The sequence below is a fragment of the Tupaia chinensis genome, unplaced genomic scaffold (genome assembly GCF_000334495.1).
Source record: "Tupaia chinensis unplaced genomic scaffold, TupChi_1.0 Scaffold000028_1, whole genome shotgun sequence".
Classification (NCBI taxonomy): Eukaryota; Metazoa; Chordata; class Mammalia; order Scandentia; family Tupaiidae; genus Tupaia; species Tupaia belangeri.
In genome coordinates, this window is record NW_006159458.1 from 2,913,213 (window position 1) to 2,931,066 (window position 17,854).

A 17,854-nucleotide genomic window follows, 5' to 3' on the forward strand; every position below is an offset into this window, starting at 1 on the left:
CTGCTGCGCCAAAAGTGGGCCCCTAAAATTTTAACCTTAAATTCTTCTTTTCTGCAATTCGGAACTATTTTAACATTCCAGCTGAAACCATTGGTGAAGAAGTTACCTTTAGACATCAACACACTCTCAATGCTTAACTTGCTTTTCTTTCTTTGAGCTGCAAATAAAACTCTAAAACTGTCAAGAATTTGCTCTTTCGTAGGTTTCACACTCAGACATGTCCGCCATGTAAAACTGCCCACAACACTGACTCTTAATTGTGACACAACTGATTAAATTCCATCCTGTAGTTGTTTCCTTAGGAAGGAATATGCATTCACTAAGAACACAAGACAGCACAGAGAAAATAGAGAAAGGAAAAAACAGAAAGCTCTGCTAGTCCACCTTAAAATACTGTCATTACAGTATTTAGGAAGGTCCGGATAAGTGTCATTCACAAGTGCTAACCCAGTGTGATTCATAGAACAGAGTGATGTGAAATACTGTTTTAACATTTTAGATCAATTTCTTTTTATTCTCTCATTTAAAATAGGTCTCCCCAATTTCTTTTTTCTTTTTTTTTCTTTTTTTTTTTTTTTTTGGAGAGGTTTTTGCTATAGGGCGCGTGCGCTCGCCAGACAGACAGAGAGAGACAGAGAGATAGAAAGCAGGAAATCACCCCCCAGGGGGGATGGTCACGCCGCAATCCCTTCTCCTCCATTCTCCTCTCGGGATCTTGGGCACGCACGCACACGCGCCCGGCATGAGTTTAAGCCACCGGGTCTGGGACTCGAACCGCGGTCGACTACGTGGGAGTCCAGCGACATAGCCATTACGCTAACTGCTGGTCCCCGGTCTCCCCAATTTCTAATGCAAGACTTATCACAAAAAAACAGCAGTGAGTTATACAACTCTATCTCCATTTTAGTTTTGAAAACTAAGTTCCAATAGTATTAGATTGTTGGAAAAGTCATCACGTATTTTTTTCTACATTCTTCTATGCAAAATGTGTCGTGACTTCTCTGACAACCCCATAGTTTCAGCCATTAGTGTTTAAGCACAGCTAAAGAAATGACAGATATCATATCATCAACTAAACTATTCTCTGTTTAACTACACATCCTTCCAACATGTACTCCAAGTCTCACATTTTCACTACCCTCATCATCGTCCATGATCTTAGTGAGAAATGGACCAAATGAGCACCTGAACAAAATCAACGAACTTTGGGTCACCGTCAGGCATCACTGGAGAATGAATTTCTAAGTGATGTGTACTTGATGATGGATGGACCAACCTAGCTTTATTTCCAGATTCTCAAGTTTGTCTCTCCACTCCGCAAATGTAGCAGCTGGCAACTTTGAGTAATTCGCACAGGGTCTCCTTTTAACTGCAGAGCATAATTAGAAATGCAGAGCCTTTTTCTTTCTGCACCATATCGATCATTTAATCCGGTTGAAAACCCTGCCTACAGCAGGGGCCCCAGAGAGTCAGGTGGAGCCCACCAGCACCTCCGTGGGGATGCCCTGCGGGGCATATTTACATGAAGTCCCCTGAATCTCTTTCCATTGTGATGCTATGTTTTTTAGTTCATATCTTTTATTTTTTTATCTTTGTAATTATAAGGAAAACTAACCTTTTTTCTCTTCTTCTTTCTCTTCTCTTTGCAGGAGGCATTGAAATTTTCAGCAGAGAACTTCCAAGGACATATTGCAGGATTCTGTAATAGTGAACATATGGAAAGTATTAGAAATATTTATTATCTGTAAATACTGTAAATGCATTGGAATAAAACCGTCTCCCCCATTTGCTCTATGAAACTGCACATTGGTCATTGTGAATATTTTCTTTTTTTTTTTTTTGCCGAGGCTAATCCAATTATTATTATCACACTTACCATAATTTATTTCATCAACTGATGTATTTATTTTGTAAATGTATCTTGGTGCTGCTGAATTTCTATATTTTTTGTAACATAATGCACTTTAGATATACATATCAAGTATGTTGATAAATGACACAAGAAAGTGTCTCTATTTTGTGGTTGATTTTAATGAATGCCTAAATATAATTATCCAAACTTAACTTTTCTCTATGCATGTAAAAATAGCAGTATTTTAAATTTGTAAAGAATGTCTAATAAAATATAATCTAATTACATCATGATTCAGAAGGTGAATTTTGTCTTTTTAAGATTTCTAGCATAAGAAACATAATGTACTGTACAAAGGGACTTTAAAGAGTTCATAGTAAAAATGGGGACCAGCGGGTGGCATGGTGGTTAAGGCGTTGGACAATCCCACATGGCCAACCAGGGTTCCAGTCCTGAATCTGGTGGCTTGCTTTCTCACTTCCTCTCTCTTTCACTCTCACCCTCTGTAACTCTCTGGTCAAACTAAAAAATAAATGAATGAATAAATAAAATAAAATAAATAAGTATTTTAAAAAAATAGAATCAAAATACAAGTATATTTTGGTACAAAAACATTTTTCCATTGAAACTTTTTCCCCTGTTAGTTTAGTCATGATGCGTGCTAACAGTGTACAATATGTTTTTTTCCAAAGCATACATCATTGCATATGATCAAGTCAAAGAAGTTCGTATGCATCATCCTCAACAGATAACTTTCCATTGTTGTGTCAACGTTTTTCAACCTCCTCCCTCTTAGTGCAAAAATATTTTGAAATCTAGGCATAGTTTTCTAGTAATGCACATTTTCATGAACTTTTTAAAGAATCTTTATAATTTCTTTTACTCTCTTTGAATATCATCCTAAGCTTACTATGTTTATATTGGTACAGATATCAACATTGGCACATTAGCTTTTCTTCTTTATTCATGGTAGAGTAGTCATGTACACATGAAAGTGAGAGAAAAGCGCTCTCCCCACGGGGTCTGATCACTCTATGATCCCCTCGCTTCAGTCCTCCAGCCTTTTGGGTCCTGGGCACTCATGCGCATGCCCAGCATGTTTCAGGCTGCTTAACCCGAAGATTAGAAACATGGCCGCCACGTGAGATCTACTTTCTCCTGACTAACCCACGACTGCTGCATCACCGAGCTGGCCCCACATTCACTTTTAGTTAAAAACCACTTAAAATGGATTTTGTTCAATGTTCCAGTTCTAGTCGGGAGAATAGCTAAGTGACTTAGACATCGCTTTTTAAAGTGTATGTATTAATTATTTCTTCCATAAGCAAGAAAGACAGAGAAAGTAAGAGAGAGGGGGAAACAGTGCTCCCAACAGATTTTTCTGTGCTGCGATCCACTCTCAGCTTTTAGCCAGCCCCAGGCAATAGGCAAACACATGCCCACTGTACTCAGGAGGTCTCCAGCCTGAGCTGGGAACGCCCGCATGTGGGATTGCCTCCCAGAGCATCGTGTTCCACCACTGCACTACCAGCTGGTGAGACATCATTTTATAAAGTACATTCAATTTGAAGTGAAGATGGGGAGAGCAGAGAAGAAGCAAAGAGGAGTCAGAAGAATGGGTTAAAGAAACTTGGTCCAGGGACCAGGAGGTGACCATTACAGTGCTGGACTCCCACATCGCCAACTGCAGTTCAAGTCCTGGACCGAGTGTCTTAAAAATCACACTGGGCACATGTGAATAAGTGCCCAAAATCCCAGGAAGAGAATCCAGAAGGGATTTCAACGGGCCATCCCCTGCAGGGAGTGATCTCTCTCTCTCTCTCTCTCTCTCTCTCTCTCTCGTGAGCATACATGCTTTCTGGCAAAAACCTTAAAAACATAGAGAAAGAAAGAGAGAGAGAGAGAGAAGAGAAAAAAAGAGAATAAAAAACTTAGTCCAGAGAGTTGGCTGGAGTTAAAGAAAGGGAGAAGAGGTGAATCAGAGACAAAGGCCTTGTGTAAATTTAATCAATATAAAATTGAATTTGAGAGAGGCCTGGTAGGTGGCAAGGTGGTTAAGGGCGCTGGACTCCTACATAGCCAACCATGGTTCGAGTCCCAGACCTGATGACTTTCTTTCTCACTTTCTATCTCTGATCAAATTTAACTAACTAAATTGAGTAAAATAATTCTTTTTAAAAATTTAATTTGAGAGCTCATGTTCTTAATGACAACCCAATAATAATCATAAAAAAGCTGCTTGAAAATTCTACCTCATAAGATTTCCTGCCAGAGAAAGGAGAGACTGAGATGTGGGAGATGATAAGTCGCAATTTGAAAGCCCTCAAAGGAGAGGATTGCTCTCCTGGAATACCACAATTCTTAGAACTCTGGTTGCAAAAAGTCCGGACGTAATGCCATATGGAATCCTCTTTCCATTTTGAATGGCTCTCTAGGTGTTTCTACCACTATTTTCAGACAAAAACACAAATACATTTTCTTCTACAGAACTTTCTTTAACTGTAGCTAAGGACACTTCAGTTAAAAAACAAGCAAAAAAAAAAAACTATGAATCAAAAAAGTATCTATTTAGGAAGTGTTCTATTTATGCACAATATCCTGTTTGATATCCATTTTTAGGGAGGTGCAAAGAAATAAAATGCTCTAACTACCTTCAAGATACCCACTCCGGTGGGTGGATTATACAAACATATACATGAAACCAAATGCTATAGTCAAGAAACTGCAAAATTATTCAAAATTCTATGGATATTTTTAAAAGGGAAAGAAAAAACACAGAGGGAGAGATTAGTATGGGCCGGGTGTGAGGGGGATAATGTTTCTTGGAGGAATTGTCTAAAATTGAACTTGTTTATATTTTCACTTGAGTCAGAAGTTTAAAGCCAACACCATAAATCTATGTAAAACATGTAGTCTAAAATGCCTTAAACATGGATATAAACTGATTTTGTGAAACTCCATCTGAAACCCTAAATCTTAAGTAATACTACACCAAATTTTATAAGCTGCTCACATGACTTTTTTAAGTTTTTGTCATAGTGCTCATGTGCTTGCTGGGAAGAGACAGAGAGGGATGGAAAGTGAGGGCCATGAGGTAGAGGATGGCCATACCACAATCCCTTCTCCTCCATTCTCCTGGAATTTGGGGCATGCCTGCATGGCATGAGTCTCAAGTCACCAGGTCCAGGACTTGAACTATGCTTAGTCATGTGGGAATCCAGCACCTTAACCACCATGCCACCTACCGGCCTCCTAAAATAAACTTTTTTTTTTTTAATATACTCTTTTTTTCTTTCTTTCTTTTCTTTCTTTATTTTTTTTCTTTATCTTATTTATTTTTTTTGGAGAGGTTTTTTCGCCATAGGGCGCATGCACTCGCCAGACAGACAGAGAGAGACAGAGAGACAGAAAGCGAGAAATCACCCCCCGGGGCAATGTCACGCCACAATCCCTTCTCCTCCATTCTCCTCTCAGGATCTTGGGCATGCATACACATGCGCCCAGCGTGAGTTTTAAGCCACTGGGTCTGGGACGTGAACCGCAGTCGACTATGTGGGAGTCCAGCGACATAGCTATTACGCTAACTGCTGGTTCCCTAATATACTCTTTTTAAAAGAAAGTATTATATTTGACTTTATTTATTTATTTATTTATTTATTTTTGACCAGAATGGGACAGAGAGAGAAAGAGAGAGACAGAAAGAAAGCAAATCGCCAGGTCTGGGACTCGAACCATGGTTGACCATGTGGGAGTCCAGCGCCCTTAACCACCACGTCACCTGCCAGCTTCAAAATATACTTTTTTGGGGGGGAGAGGTTTTTGCTATAGGGTGTGTGCGCTCGCCAAAAAGACAGCAGGACAGAAAGCAAGAAATCATCCCGCCCGTGGGGGATGGCCACGCCGCAATCCCTTCTCCTCCATTCTCCTCTTGGGATCTTGGGCACGCATGCACATGCTCCCGGTGTGAGTTTAAGCCACTGGGTCTAGGACTCGAACCGCAGTTGACTGCATGGGAGTCCAGCGACATAGCCATTATGCCAACAGCGGGTCCCGCCAAAATATACTTTTTAAACACTATCTTGGTAGACATTTAGGTATTAAGGCAAGGAAGCAAAGTTTCACCTTTAAATGCAAATCATCCTTTAAGTTTTTCTTTACAAGTAGTCCTCTCTCTCTCTCTTCCTCTCATATGTATGCACTCTATCAGCATGAATAAAGAAAGTCATTTTCTATGAAAGAAGAACTGAAATATGTAATTTAAGATAATAAGCATTCAGATATAAATAAACTCCTAGCAAATTACACTCTAAGTGAGTACAGCTTATCCTTGACTTAAGTAATGCTTATAAAGCAGTAATAACTTAAATAAAAGCAAGTTGGATTAAGTATCAAATTAAGAAAATAAAGTTTAACCTTCTAACCTACTATTACCTTCCTCAATTTCTATTCAGATAAAAATTTGGTATCTAATTGGACACCTAACATATCTATGGACATGTAAAGGTCATTTCAACACGCTGCGTAAGTGTGAAGACCCAATTCCTTTCCTCTGTGTTTTCTCAGTCATCGCTGTTAAAACAAATGCATTTTAAAGCATGTGCTTATAACAGTTAACATATTCAGAGTTATGTTACGTTATGAACCAAAATTAGTGTTGACATTATTGGTCCTGAAAATATTTAAAGTCAGTATTGGCATCTCTTTTCCTTGTTACAAAAATTACTTTGGAATGCAGGTAGTATTAAACTCAGAAATATGGAAAAACTGAAGATTTCCTTGGGAGGAACCATAACCATACTCCTTGACGGTTAAGAATTCAGTTCTATTTTTCTTTTCTTTTTTTTTTTTCTAGATTTATCTAACTTTTTAAATTTTATTATTATTATTATTTTCAATTTGCTATAAGGCATGTGTACTCACCAGCAAGAGAGAGAAAGTGAGAAAGCAAGCCACCAGGTCCAGAACTAAAACCACAATTGGCCGTGTGGGAGTCTAGTGCCTTAACCACCATGCCACCTGCTGGCCCCAAGTTCTATTTTTCATTACCTACTCTGAGTACCAACTGAGCAATAAACCTATTTAACTTTCTATATCCTCTGTACAAGGAAAAAATGAGTCAATCTTTTTAAAATTTAAAATTCTCTAATATTTTATGTGAAGAACCCAACAAGGAGAACACAGTCAAGTATTGCTTCAATTTTATCTCCTAGTCCATACATCAAACACATTCTGAAATATGGTTTTAGAGCTAACCACACAGGGCCAGCAGTTGGCGTAATGGCTATGTTGCTGGACTTCCATGTAGTCAACTGCAGTTCAGGTCCCAGACCCGGTGGCTTAAAATTCAAGCTGGGTGTGTCTGCGTGCATGCCTGAAATCCCAAGAGGAGAATGGAGGAGAGGGGACTGTGGAGTGGCCATCCATCCAGGGGGTAATTTCTCACTTTCTGTCTCTCTGTCTCTCTCTGTCTTTCTGGCGAGCACACATGTCCTATAGCAAAAGCCTTTCCAAAAAATCAGTCAATCAATCAATCATTTTTAAAAAAAGAGCTAACTACACAAGCTTGAAGAAATCAAGTCATGGGGGCCAGAAAGTGGCACTGAGGTAAAACGTGACACTGCGAGGCTGACCCACATGGAAAGGCTGTCAGTTTGTATCTGGATACCGCCTTGAGAACGCCAGGCACAATGTGCCCATCACGTATCATGGGTACAGCCAGGGCTGGCTGAGGCTGAGGCTGAACTTCTGTGTCAAGACTGTATCAAGCTGGAACCAGCAATTGGCGTAACAGCTATGTTGCTGGACCCCCATGTAGTCAACTGCAGTTCGAGTCCTGGACCCGGTGGCTTAAACTCACGCCAGGCGCATGTGCGTGCATGTGCAAGATCCCAAGAGGAGAATAGAGGAGAAGGGATTGCGGCGTGGCCATCCCCCCTGGGGGTGATTTCTCCCTTTCTTTGTCTCTCTCTGTCTTTCTGGCAAGTGCACGTGCCCTATAGCAAAAACCTTTAAAAAATAATAATAAATAAATAAAAATTTAAAAAGACTATCAGGGTAACACTCTCTCTCTCTCATGGAATAAATACACTTAAAAACAAAATGAACTCAGGGCCAGCAGGTAGTGAAGTGGTTAGTTAAGGTGCCGGATTCCCACATGGCCAACCATGGTTGGAGTCCTGGACCTGGTGGCTTGAAAATCATGCCTGACATGTGTGCATGGTGCCTAAAATCCCTAGAGGAGAACAGAGGAGAAGGGATTGAGGTGTGATCATTTTTTCTGGGGATTGATTTCTCACTTTTCCTTTCTCTGTCTCTCTGTCTCTCTCTGGCAAGTGCACATGCCCTGTGACAAAAACCTTTAAAAAATAAAAAAGAGCTTAAGCTGTGGCCTTCTATAATACTTATATCATCACAGGGCATTAACTTTAGCGTAATAAGAAATTAATTTTAGAGTATCTTATAGCTTTACTGCTCTTTTTTCCCCTTTGACCACAAAGCCCATGGAGCACAGAGCCAGCGGTGGACAGAAGCAAAGACCACTGAATGCTGCTCTGTGTAACCATTCACTCTCACTGAGAGTTCTACACAGGGCTTGTTCCTAGCAAGTCATCACTCTGTCCTCAAAAAAGGGTAAAAACATTCCAGTCTCGGGACCAGCAGCTAGCGTAATGGCTATGTCGCTAGACTGCCATGTAGTCGACCACGGTTCGAGTCCCAGGCTTAAACTCACACCGGGCACTTGTGTGTGCATGCCTACAATCCCAAGAGGAGAATGGAGGAGAAGGGTTGTGGCGTGGCCATCCCCCCTGGGGGGTGATATTTCTATTTCTGTCTCTCTGTCTCTCTGTCTGGTGAGTGCACGTGCCCTATAGCAAAAACCTCTCAAAAAAAAAAAAAAAAAAAGAAAGAAAGAAAAGAAAATCCAGTCTCAAATACCTGCCACTTCCATTCATCTTATAACCCAGAAGGTATCTAGTACCAGACTATTAGGAAAAGTTCTGTTATATAGTTAGCAAAATGCTGCCGTATGCTAAGTTATTCCTAAGATTCAACTAAACATTCTAGTATTAAACACTGGTAGCTGCTAAGATTTCAAAGGTTAAAGGTAATATTTCAGTGAGTAATATGATCACATGCCCTGGGGCTAGCGCCTTAAGAGAAATACTGTTCGTTCCAAGTTGCCAATGTTACTTTTCTAATTATCTTGTGAACTCTTAAAGGCAGGAACCTTATTTTACTCAACATATATCATGCAACACTAGGTAGAGCATTAGTACATAGCAGGTGCTCAATAATATATTGTTGAGTAGAATGTAAAAGCTCTTTCAGTTTCTGGATTATTGACTGAAAGAAAGCCAAACAGAAAACCTACTGGAGGTAGGAGACGGGTCAGAGTATGGAGTATTTTGGATTCTCATGCCATGTCCTCTCTTATTCTGATAAAAAGCTTAGAGAATAACTGTTCTCAGTTATCAACTGTTCGCCAGAGTGCCCTTTGTTTTTCAGCCTCTGGTTTACTAGGAACTTTTCCAACCCCGTAAGTACAAGAAGCAAAGGTTTGTGTTGAGTATACAGCAATCTCCCAGAGGAAGGGGAGGAGAATTTAAAATATCAGGTTTTCTTCCTATGAATACGCTGCACAGAAATTACCCACAGGACCCAGTTGTGCAAGAGGCACACTGCTATTTTGACAGAAGATTAATGTACACAGTTCCCAACCAGAGCAACCCAACATCCACATCTCTGTGTAAGTTCCGAATATCCTCATATTTACAAGTGCAAAGCTTACAGGACATGGTTTGAAATTGCATTTTAGTTGAACTTCAAAACATCTTCTAAAGAGTTTCCTTACATTTTCCTCCAACCTGGGAGGAAGACTTTTATAAACTGGAATAAATACAGAATGTGACCCCTGAGAAATGGATTGTTTTAATGGTCATTCCTACTCCCTGCCAAATCTACATTACGTGCAGGCCTGCAAAGTAAAAGTCTATCCATCTTCCATTTGGTAAGATAATTGATAGCTATGGCTCACTGGGTTGTCATTGACAAACTACTGGGAAGTAACTCTCTCAAGTTCCATGTTCTGCAAAATAACTGAAAAATAATAACAAATCGCCACCTTAGATTTAGGATCCTATATTTGCAGTCCTCTTTTATTCATTATGAATCTTTGCGACAATGTAGATAATGAAATAATGCCCTGAATAGTTGTAGCGTGACTATTTACAGATGAAAGATACAAGAAGCAGACAGATTTCCTTTGAAAGAAGGGTTTTTTTCCTCCATATGACACAGTAAGAGCATCATATTTGCTATGTACTTCAAAAATTGGAAACTGTATTTTATAATGTTATAACACCTATTATGTCAGAAAGAATCAATGAGTAAAATGTCAAGCTAATAAACAAATATTTATTATTTTCTATGCTTTTACAATACACAAATCACACCAACCTCACTTATATTCTACCTCATTTCATCTTTCCAAGCACCCTATGTAGTAGGTATTCTTCATCTCCACAGAGGATGTAACTTTGCCTTAGACAGATTAGACAACTTGCCCAAGACCACGCCGTTTGTAAGGAGCACAGCAGGTTGCAAAGGAAGCTTCACCTGACACCAGAGGCTAGCCCATGTGCCTCCACTTACACACATGGCAGTAAAACATGGCTCAGAACATCTTTTAGATAAAACTAATTTTGTCTTGCTTTTAGTGGGTTCAGAAAAATCATAGATCTGACACAACCTATCCTAGTTTGCTTCACTCCTCTGCTCCCCTGAGAGGCCATCTTTTTACCAGCGTCTATCTTTCAGGGCATCTTCTAAGGCTGACTTCAGTCTTAGAATCCACAAAGCTTTCTCTCTCTCTCTCTCTCTCACACACACACACACACATACACACACATACACACACACACACACAGAGCCAAGAAGCCCAGGTGTTTGCATAGCCCCATGAATGAGCAGCTGTCACTTTAAAAGGAGGGTGGCAGAGGAAGGCTGGCAGGCGGGTGTGTAAACGTATACAGAGAACCACTTTCTGTAAGAAGGCTAAAACATGTTTAAAATGGGACCACCTCAGAGATGAAATCTTTTCCCTCCTGTTACCTCTCCATCTGCTCCAAAACTCCAATATTCAGTTTTTCCAAGTCTCTCTCTCCCTCCCCCTTCCCTGGGGGATGCTGATTTTCTCTGTGAACACTTGGCACATTGCAGAGCAGTTTCACTCCTTCATTTAGCAGTCTGAAATAATTTCAGCCGCTAATTATTTCCCCAGCTAACAGACATGTGTGCTTCCCTCTGCCCACGCGGTCCTATCCCCTGTTCACACTGGGGTGAACAATGAGGGTGTAGACATTGTCTTTGATCAATGGGTTTTCATCTCTGGATTGGCTTGGGGTGACCTATTTATTTTTTAAACTACATGGAAAAGGGGAAAGAAAAGGTTTCCATTGAGATCAACTTGATTAAGGAAAGAAGAATACCTTTTGTCACAAGAGGGCACCGTGGAGAGAATGAACCAGGCCTGATGTGCGTTCTGTTCTTTCCATTTGGAAACCAGGCTGTGGGGTAAATACCAGGCCACCTCATGGGCATGCTGACTTGACTTGGTTTTGAAAGCACTCTCAGCTAAAGATGCCTAAATTCAACCCCCACCAGTTGCCCTCCCAGGGTCTGAAACTCCATACCTTTAAAAATTTGTTACATATTTGTCCACTGTTTTTACTCTAAATGTGAAGAATCGTGCCCAGGTTTAAACTTCTTTCCATTTTACAATGAGTGACTCTTTTAGAGATATACAACTAAATAGACGGTTTATTACTCAAAGGAAAACTCAAGTCTTATATGATGACTGAACATACTTTATTGACTCACTGGCTCAGGGCAAAAAGATATCTTTATCTTTTTCCTGTGATAGGAAGCCGCGTTCCTAAAATCAGCTAGTTCATGTCATGGTTCTCCTCACTCCACATTTTCCAAGAATCACAGAGCTACATCTTCCCAAGCAAGAAAGTCTACCCTGCGAACCTCAAGGCAGATTGAAGGCTTAATAACTCTTGGATAACGTCCGGTGGACAAACTATGCTACTGTCTGATTCTCTCCTGATAAGATGACCTCCTATACTGTCTCCATCAACAGATAAATACAATCAAAAGCAAACGTCAAAACAAAGAGTGTCAGACTGTAAGGAACCTTGCTTCCCGCAATGGGACTGGGAGCCTGCCGCTCATATACAGCTTGGTCCTTCTAGATGCTCTGCTGAATCCACAGCTGCTTATTTGATCTTTTCTTATTCCTTTATGTCTTAGCCACTGTTTCCTATAGAATCGACATTTTTTATTGAGCATTGGCCCCGCATTAGCCTATTATCAAGGAAATATATTATCTCATGGGTTAGAAAAAACTAGGTCCCGTGGGAGCATCTAACTTGTTGGAAATTGTATTAACTTGTATTCAGCATAGACCATGGCTTAATGCAATTCCAGTGTCTATCAGCTTTTACTGTTACTGTTTTTTTACTGTAGTTACCATGTCGTTTATCGTAGCTATAATGGCATCAGTAATGGAAATAATGTCTACATAGGACCAAAATTAGGCTCGAGTAATCCACAATAAAAATCTGAAAACCTCTGATTTTATTCTATAGTAATAAAATCATGGGGCTTTTCTGCTAGCTGAGAACTAAGAGCTTCCAAAATGGTTCTAGGTTGTATGTGAATGATTTAAGATAGAGACGCTTTAACATTGTTCCAGGGTAAGCTTACAGAGCAGGTGCCCCATTTAGCACTCATCTCACTCACCTAATAAACACCCCTCAGGCATCAGGCCCAGAGAACACACACATGACTGAGGCATAGGTCCTATTAAAAAAAAAAATAAATAAATAAAAATAAACAGAAAAAAAAAAACAGTGGATCACCGATTGCAACTGAATTTAGGTAAGTTTTCTGCTAGTACCCCCTGGAATTAGAAAGGGAAATATTTCTCTTTCAAATACTACACCCCTTGTTTAGTGAACACATGTTGTTTGTATGCCTAGCATAGGCCAAATATTTGTGCTTCCAGTTGAAAACTATGCAACTAGACTCTAGAGGAAACCCCTCTGCATTATCAGATGTTGGCATGGTGGGAGCTATTTTATAACTCCGTGACTTGCACTTAAACTGACAGTCATGCAAAACAATTTTCATCTATAATTTTTCCTTGACCAGTAAAGGTTCAATTGACTTCTTGCCCATTTCTGTGCAAAAAAGAGTTTTGCCTCCCTTTGCACATTCATTTCAATATCCCTAATTAGCTTCTTTTTGGAACAGATTGTGCTATATGGTTCCCACATGGGCTAGTGAGTACAATAAATGCTTGACACACGTCTATTTATGTATTGTATCAGACTCATGATTTCACTCTTTTCTTTTCTTCTTTATCTTTTTTCTTTTTTGGCCAGAGGGTCCATGCACTTGCGAGAGAGAGACAGAAAGAGAGGGAGAGGGAGAAAGCACTCCCCAGTGGATCACGGTCATGTTGTACTCACTTTTCCTCTATTACTTTATCTTGTTAAGACTTTAGGCACATAAGCACACATACATGGTATGATTTTCATACCACTAGGGGCAGGATTTGAACCACTGTCAACCAGATTGGATCTGGTTCCCTTATCCACCAGGCTATGGGGCTGGCCTTTAATTGTCTTTTTTTTTTTTTTGGAGAGGTTTTTGCTATAGGGCGCGTGCGCTCGCCAGACAGACAGAGAGAGAGACATAGAGACAGAAAGCGAGAAATCACCCCCCAGGGGGGATGGTCACGCCGCAATCCCTTCTCCTCCATTCTCCTCTCGGGATCTTGGGCACGCACGCACATGCGCCTGGCGTGAGTTCTAAGCCACCGGGTCCGAGACGCGAACCGCGGTCGACTACGTGGGAGTCCAGTGACATAGCCATTACGCTAACTGCTGGTTCCCTTTAATTGTCTTTTAATACCAATATCTTCTCCTTGAGGAATCCACTCTTTCTCCTTTCTGTGTGTTTTTGGCAACAGATGAATACTACCTTCCAGTTCACAGAGTGGGAAATGACCCAAACGTGGCCAAATAGAGACCGGCATTATCCCTGTGATTCGTTTATGGATGGGAACATGATCAAAAGTAACCAATCAGAGTTCTCCCTGGACTGTTCTGCTGAGCATAAGGGAACAATGGTCTGGTTTGTCCTGCATTCTTGGGTTAGAAGAAAAATGTCTTCCATTTTTTTGTTGTTGTTCAGCCTCTCCCCAGCTGCCTAAAAGAAGCTGTCCAGGATAGAAGGGAAAGAAGTCAAGTTATAAAGAAAGGCAGAGGCCTGGTCACTGTGGCACAGCAGTAATGCAAGTGCCATGCAAGGGTGGAAGCCCCGCAATGAACCACGATTCAGATCCCCAGGTCAGCCTGAATACCCTGGACATGTGCCATGAGCCCAGGATCCTGAGAGGCTGGAGGACTGGGGCAAGGAGATGGTGGCCTGATGAGGCCCTGCTGAGGGTGATTCTCTACTCTTCTCTATTTCTGTCATTCTCTCTTTTGCACATGTACACATATGCGTTTTCTCTCATTAAAAAAAAAAAAGGAAGAAAAAGAAAATTATAAAAGAAGAGATAAGTGATGAAAAAAAAGATAAATGGGACACCCTGGTGTAAGTCTTCCAATCATCCTGTTTTGTTTAGGCTACTATGACAAGTTACCACATACCGCATGGCTTAGACGATAAACATTTATTTCTCACAGTTCTGGAGGCTGGGAAGTACGAGGTCAGGGCATGAGCATGGCTGGATTCTGATGAGGGCCCCCTTCCAGGTTGCAGGCAACAGATTTCACCTTGTATCCTCGCGTGGCAGAAAGAGAACCAGCTAGTTTTCTAACCGCTTCTTGTAAGAGGTTAGAAATGTCACTTGTAAGAGACACTAATGCCACTCATTAGGGCTCCACCTTCATGACTTAATTAGTGTCCCAAAGTCCTATCTCCTCACACCATCACATGGGATTAGGGTTTCAACGTGTGAATCTGAGGGAGGTGGTCAAAGCATTCAGTCCATCACACACCCATTCCTAAGGCGTGTACTTACGTGGGGAGGAGGGGGATGCAATCTCCTTTCTCCATAAGCTAGTTTGGTTAGGTTCTGATACTTGAACTAAAAGGGCTGTGGAGAACAAGCCTGACTCTGATTTTTCCTTTCAGCAACCTAAGTACTTCAGGGAACGTCTGTAAACCACTCAGATACAATACCAGGCCATTTTAACACCACAGCGATGAGCAGGATAAAGGAGTGATACATTATTTACTTTCATGTAAGTGAGATGGCTTTAAAGCATTAGGCAGTCTCTTCTGGGTTTCTTGTCACCACACACTTTTTGAGGACTCCTCTAGCATTTGGCCCTGGGATCATAGTTCTTTTATATCACTGTGACTCCTACAGCTTCAAACACTGTCTACCTTCTCTGCAACCCAACACTATGGGTTAGGGGCCTCACTTACGTACCAGCACAGCTCACAGCAGACAGGAATCAAGATCAAGAAACACCAGTCAGCAATAGGTGAACTGATCATCTTTAAATAGTTTCACAGAGGAGAAGCCATATGCCACATGGGGAAGAGTAGAGAAGAAAATAAATTTTTTTTTGAGAGGTTTTTGCTATAGGGCACCTGCGCTTGCCAGAAAGATAGAGACAGAGAGACAGAAAGCAAGAAATCACCCCCTGGGGAGGATGGCCACACCGCAATCCCTTCTCGTCCATTCTCCTCTCGGGATCTTGGGCATGCACGCACATGCACACACACACACACACACCCCTAACGTGAGTTTAAACCACTGGGTCCAGGACTCAAACCACAGTCGACTACATGAGAGTCGACAACATAGCCATTACGCCAACTGCTGGTCCCGAGAAGAAAAACTCTTGGGGTAGCCTCAATTAAGTTCTTGTCTGTTACTTGTGAAAAGTTCCCCAGTGGCATCAGATTTGCACCCCCAATACAGGAAAAGAAAAACCCTGAAAATAACCAGCCACAGCTTCTTTTTAAAAAATTATTTATTTTATTTATTACTTTTATTATTATTATTATTATAAGTTTGCTATAGGGCACATATATTCACTAGAGAGAGACAGAGGTGGGGGCGGGAAGAGCGAGAAAGCAAGTCACCAAGTCTGGGACTCAAACCACTATCAGCCATGTGAGAGTCCAGCATCCCAACCACCATGCCTCCTGTTGGCCTCTGCTTCAGCTTCTTTAGAAAGCAATTTTGTGAATCATTACTATAATTCAACCATGCCCCTTAGCGGTCTCACCCACCCTTCTCCACAATGCTTATCTAAATAGTTCTTATTACTATCATAAATCCCTGTTTTAGAAACACTTGCATGGATAAGCCACTCAGTCCATTGAGCCTGGCTCTCTTCATTTTCCCTGCAGATCCTTTCTATACAGTATGTTGATCGCCAGCTTCTCTAGGTCTTGACAGACTGCGAACTCCATGAGGGCTGTATCTTTTATCCCACCACTGGCACATGGCATATCCTGGCAGTATGAGATGCTCAGTGAGAACTTGTTAAACAAATATGAATGTATTGCCTCTAAATTTCTGTTTGTTTGTTTTTAGAGAGATTTTTGCTATAGGGTGTATGCAAGCACCAGAAAGAGAGTAAGAAATCACCCCACTGGGGGTGGGGGAGGATGGCCATGCCATCGTCTTTTCTCCTCTATTCTTTCTAGGAATTATGGGCAGACATGCCCACGTGCCGATTCAAGCCACCAGGTCTGGGACTTGAACCGTGGTTGGTCATGTGGGAATTCAGTACCTTAACCACTGCACCACCTGCTGGTCCCTTATTACTGCTAAATTTTAAGCTCCCTGAAGAAAGGACCTTATCTACCTCACCTCTTGCACTACAGTTTCTTTAGAGCAGTACCTGATACTGCTGTTGTGTATGTGTGTGTGTGTGTGTGTGTGTGTGTGTGTGTGTGTTTAATTATTATTCCATTCAACTTTCCCATAGGAAGCCTCTGACAAAGCTGCCTCCCATTATGGACACTTATTCTGTGGGTTCTGTAAGCTGACTTGCTCTCCTCAATCAGCATAATCATTTGCTCAGTCATCATTCACGTATTCATTCATTCGACAAATACAAAATAGATGGTATATATTTACAGGTGCATGAAGTATGCTTGTAAGGCTATGATTTCTAAAGTCTTTCCTTTTCTGTTTTTGCTACCCTGGATCATCATTTTGATCATATCCTCTTAGGAACTGCAGCCTTATGTTAATTTCCTATTACACTTTGAGTCAAACACAAATTTCCGAGTATTTCTTTCAAAGGCCTCTCCCAGCTTGACCCGCCCTCGCTGGCTGTTTTCATCTCCTACTCTAACCTCGCCTTCACCTTCCAGACCAACTAAATTTATTGTCATGTGGTTCCTTCCACGGGTTCTTCCTCTCCTGGCGGTGAGCCTTTGCTCAATTTTTTCCATATCTATGGAACAACAACCAAACCACAACTTTCTCCTCTTTAAATCACAGCTCAAGGACCAACTGCTCCAAGAAGTTTTTCCCACCCATCTTCCAATCCATCAGATCATCACTGACCCAGGCTTCTACCACAACTTAACCTTGAAATGACTGAACTCAAGAATGGTATGGCTGTAGTCCAATTCCGGCTTACGTCAATACTAAAGACCTAATCTCAGTATTAATCAATGTTAAATTTGGAAAGAATCAAAAGAAATGTTCAATAGCCATTAAATCAAAAAACTGTAAGCATGAACATTTTTGAATGGAGATGATTAGGTATATTTCAGCAGAACTTCATGAACTTTGACCCTGCTTTGTTCTCTAAGGAACTTGAGAGAGATAGAAGTAACACATAGCATACAATGACAACTAAGAATAAGTAGATGATCAGGCCAGTCCATGGCCTGGTGGTTAAGGCAGCTGGATCCCACAGGGCCAGGTGTACAATTTGAATCCCAGTC

At 41.1% G+C, this 17,854-nt stretch overlaps 1 protein-coding gene across 1 annotated transcript in view; it reads left to right on the top strand.

Moving 5' to 3' along the window:
- The window catches only part of PTHLH (parathyroid hormone like hormone), a gene marked incomplete at its 5' end in the record, with an annotated part of 12,232 nt that extends 10,113 nt beyond the window's left edge, over positions 1 to 2,119 (top strand). Inside the window, one exon of the mRNA XM_006140311.2 lies at positions 1,650 to 2,119. Within this exon, the coding sequence (XP_006140373.2) occupies positions 1,650 to 1,659 (10 nt within the window). The remainder of the gene's footprint in view (positions 1 to 1,649) is intronic.
- Positions 2,120 to 17,854: the final 15,735 nt, after the last annotated feature.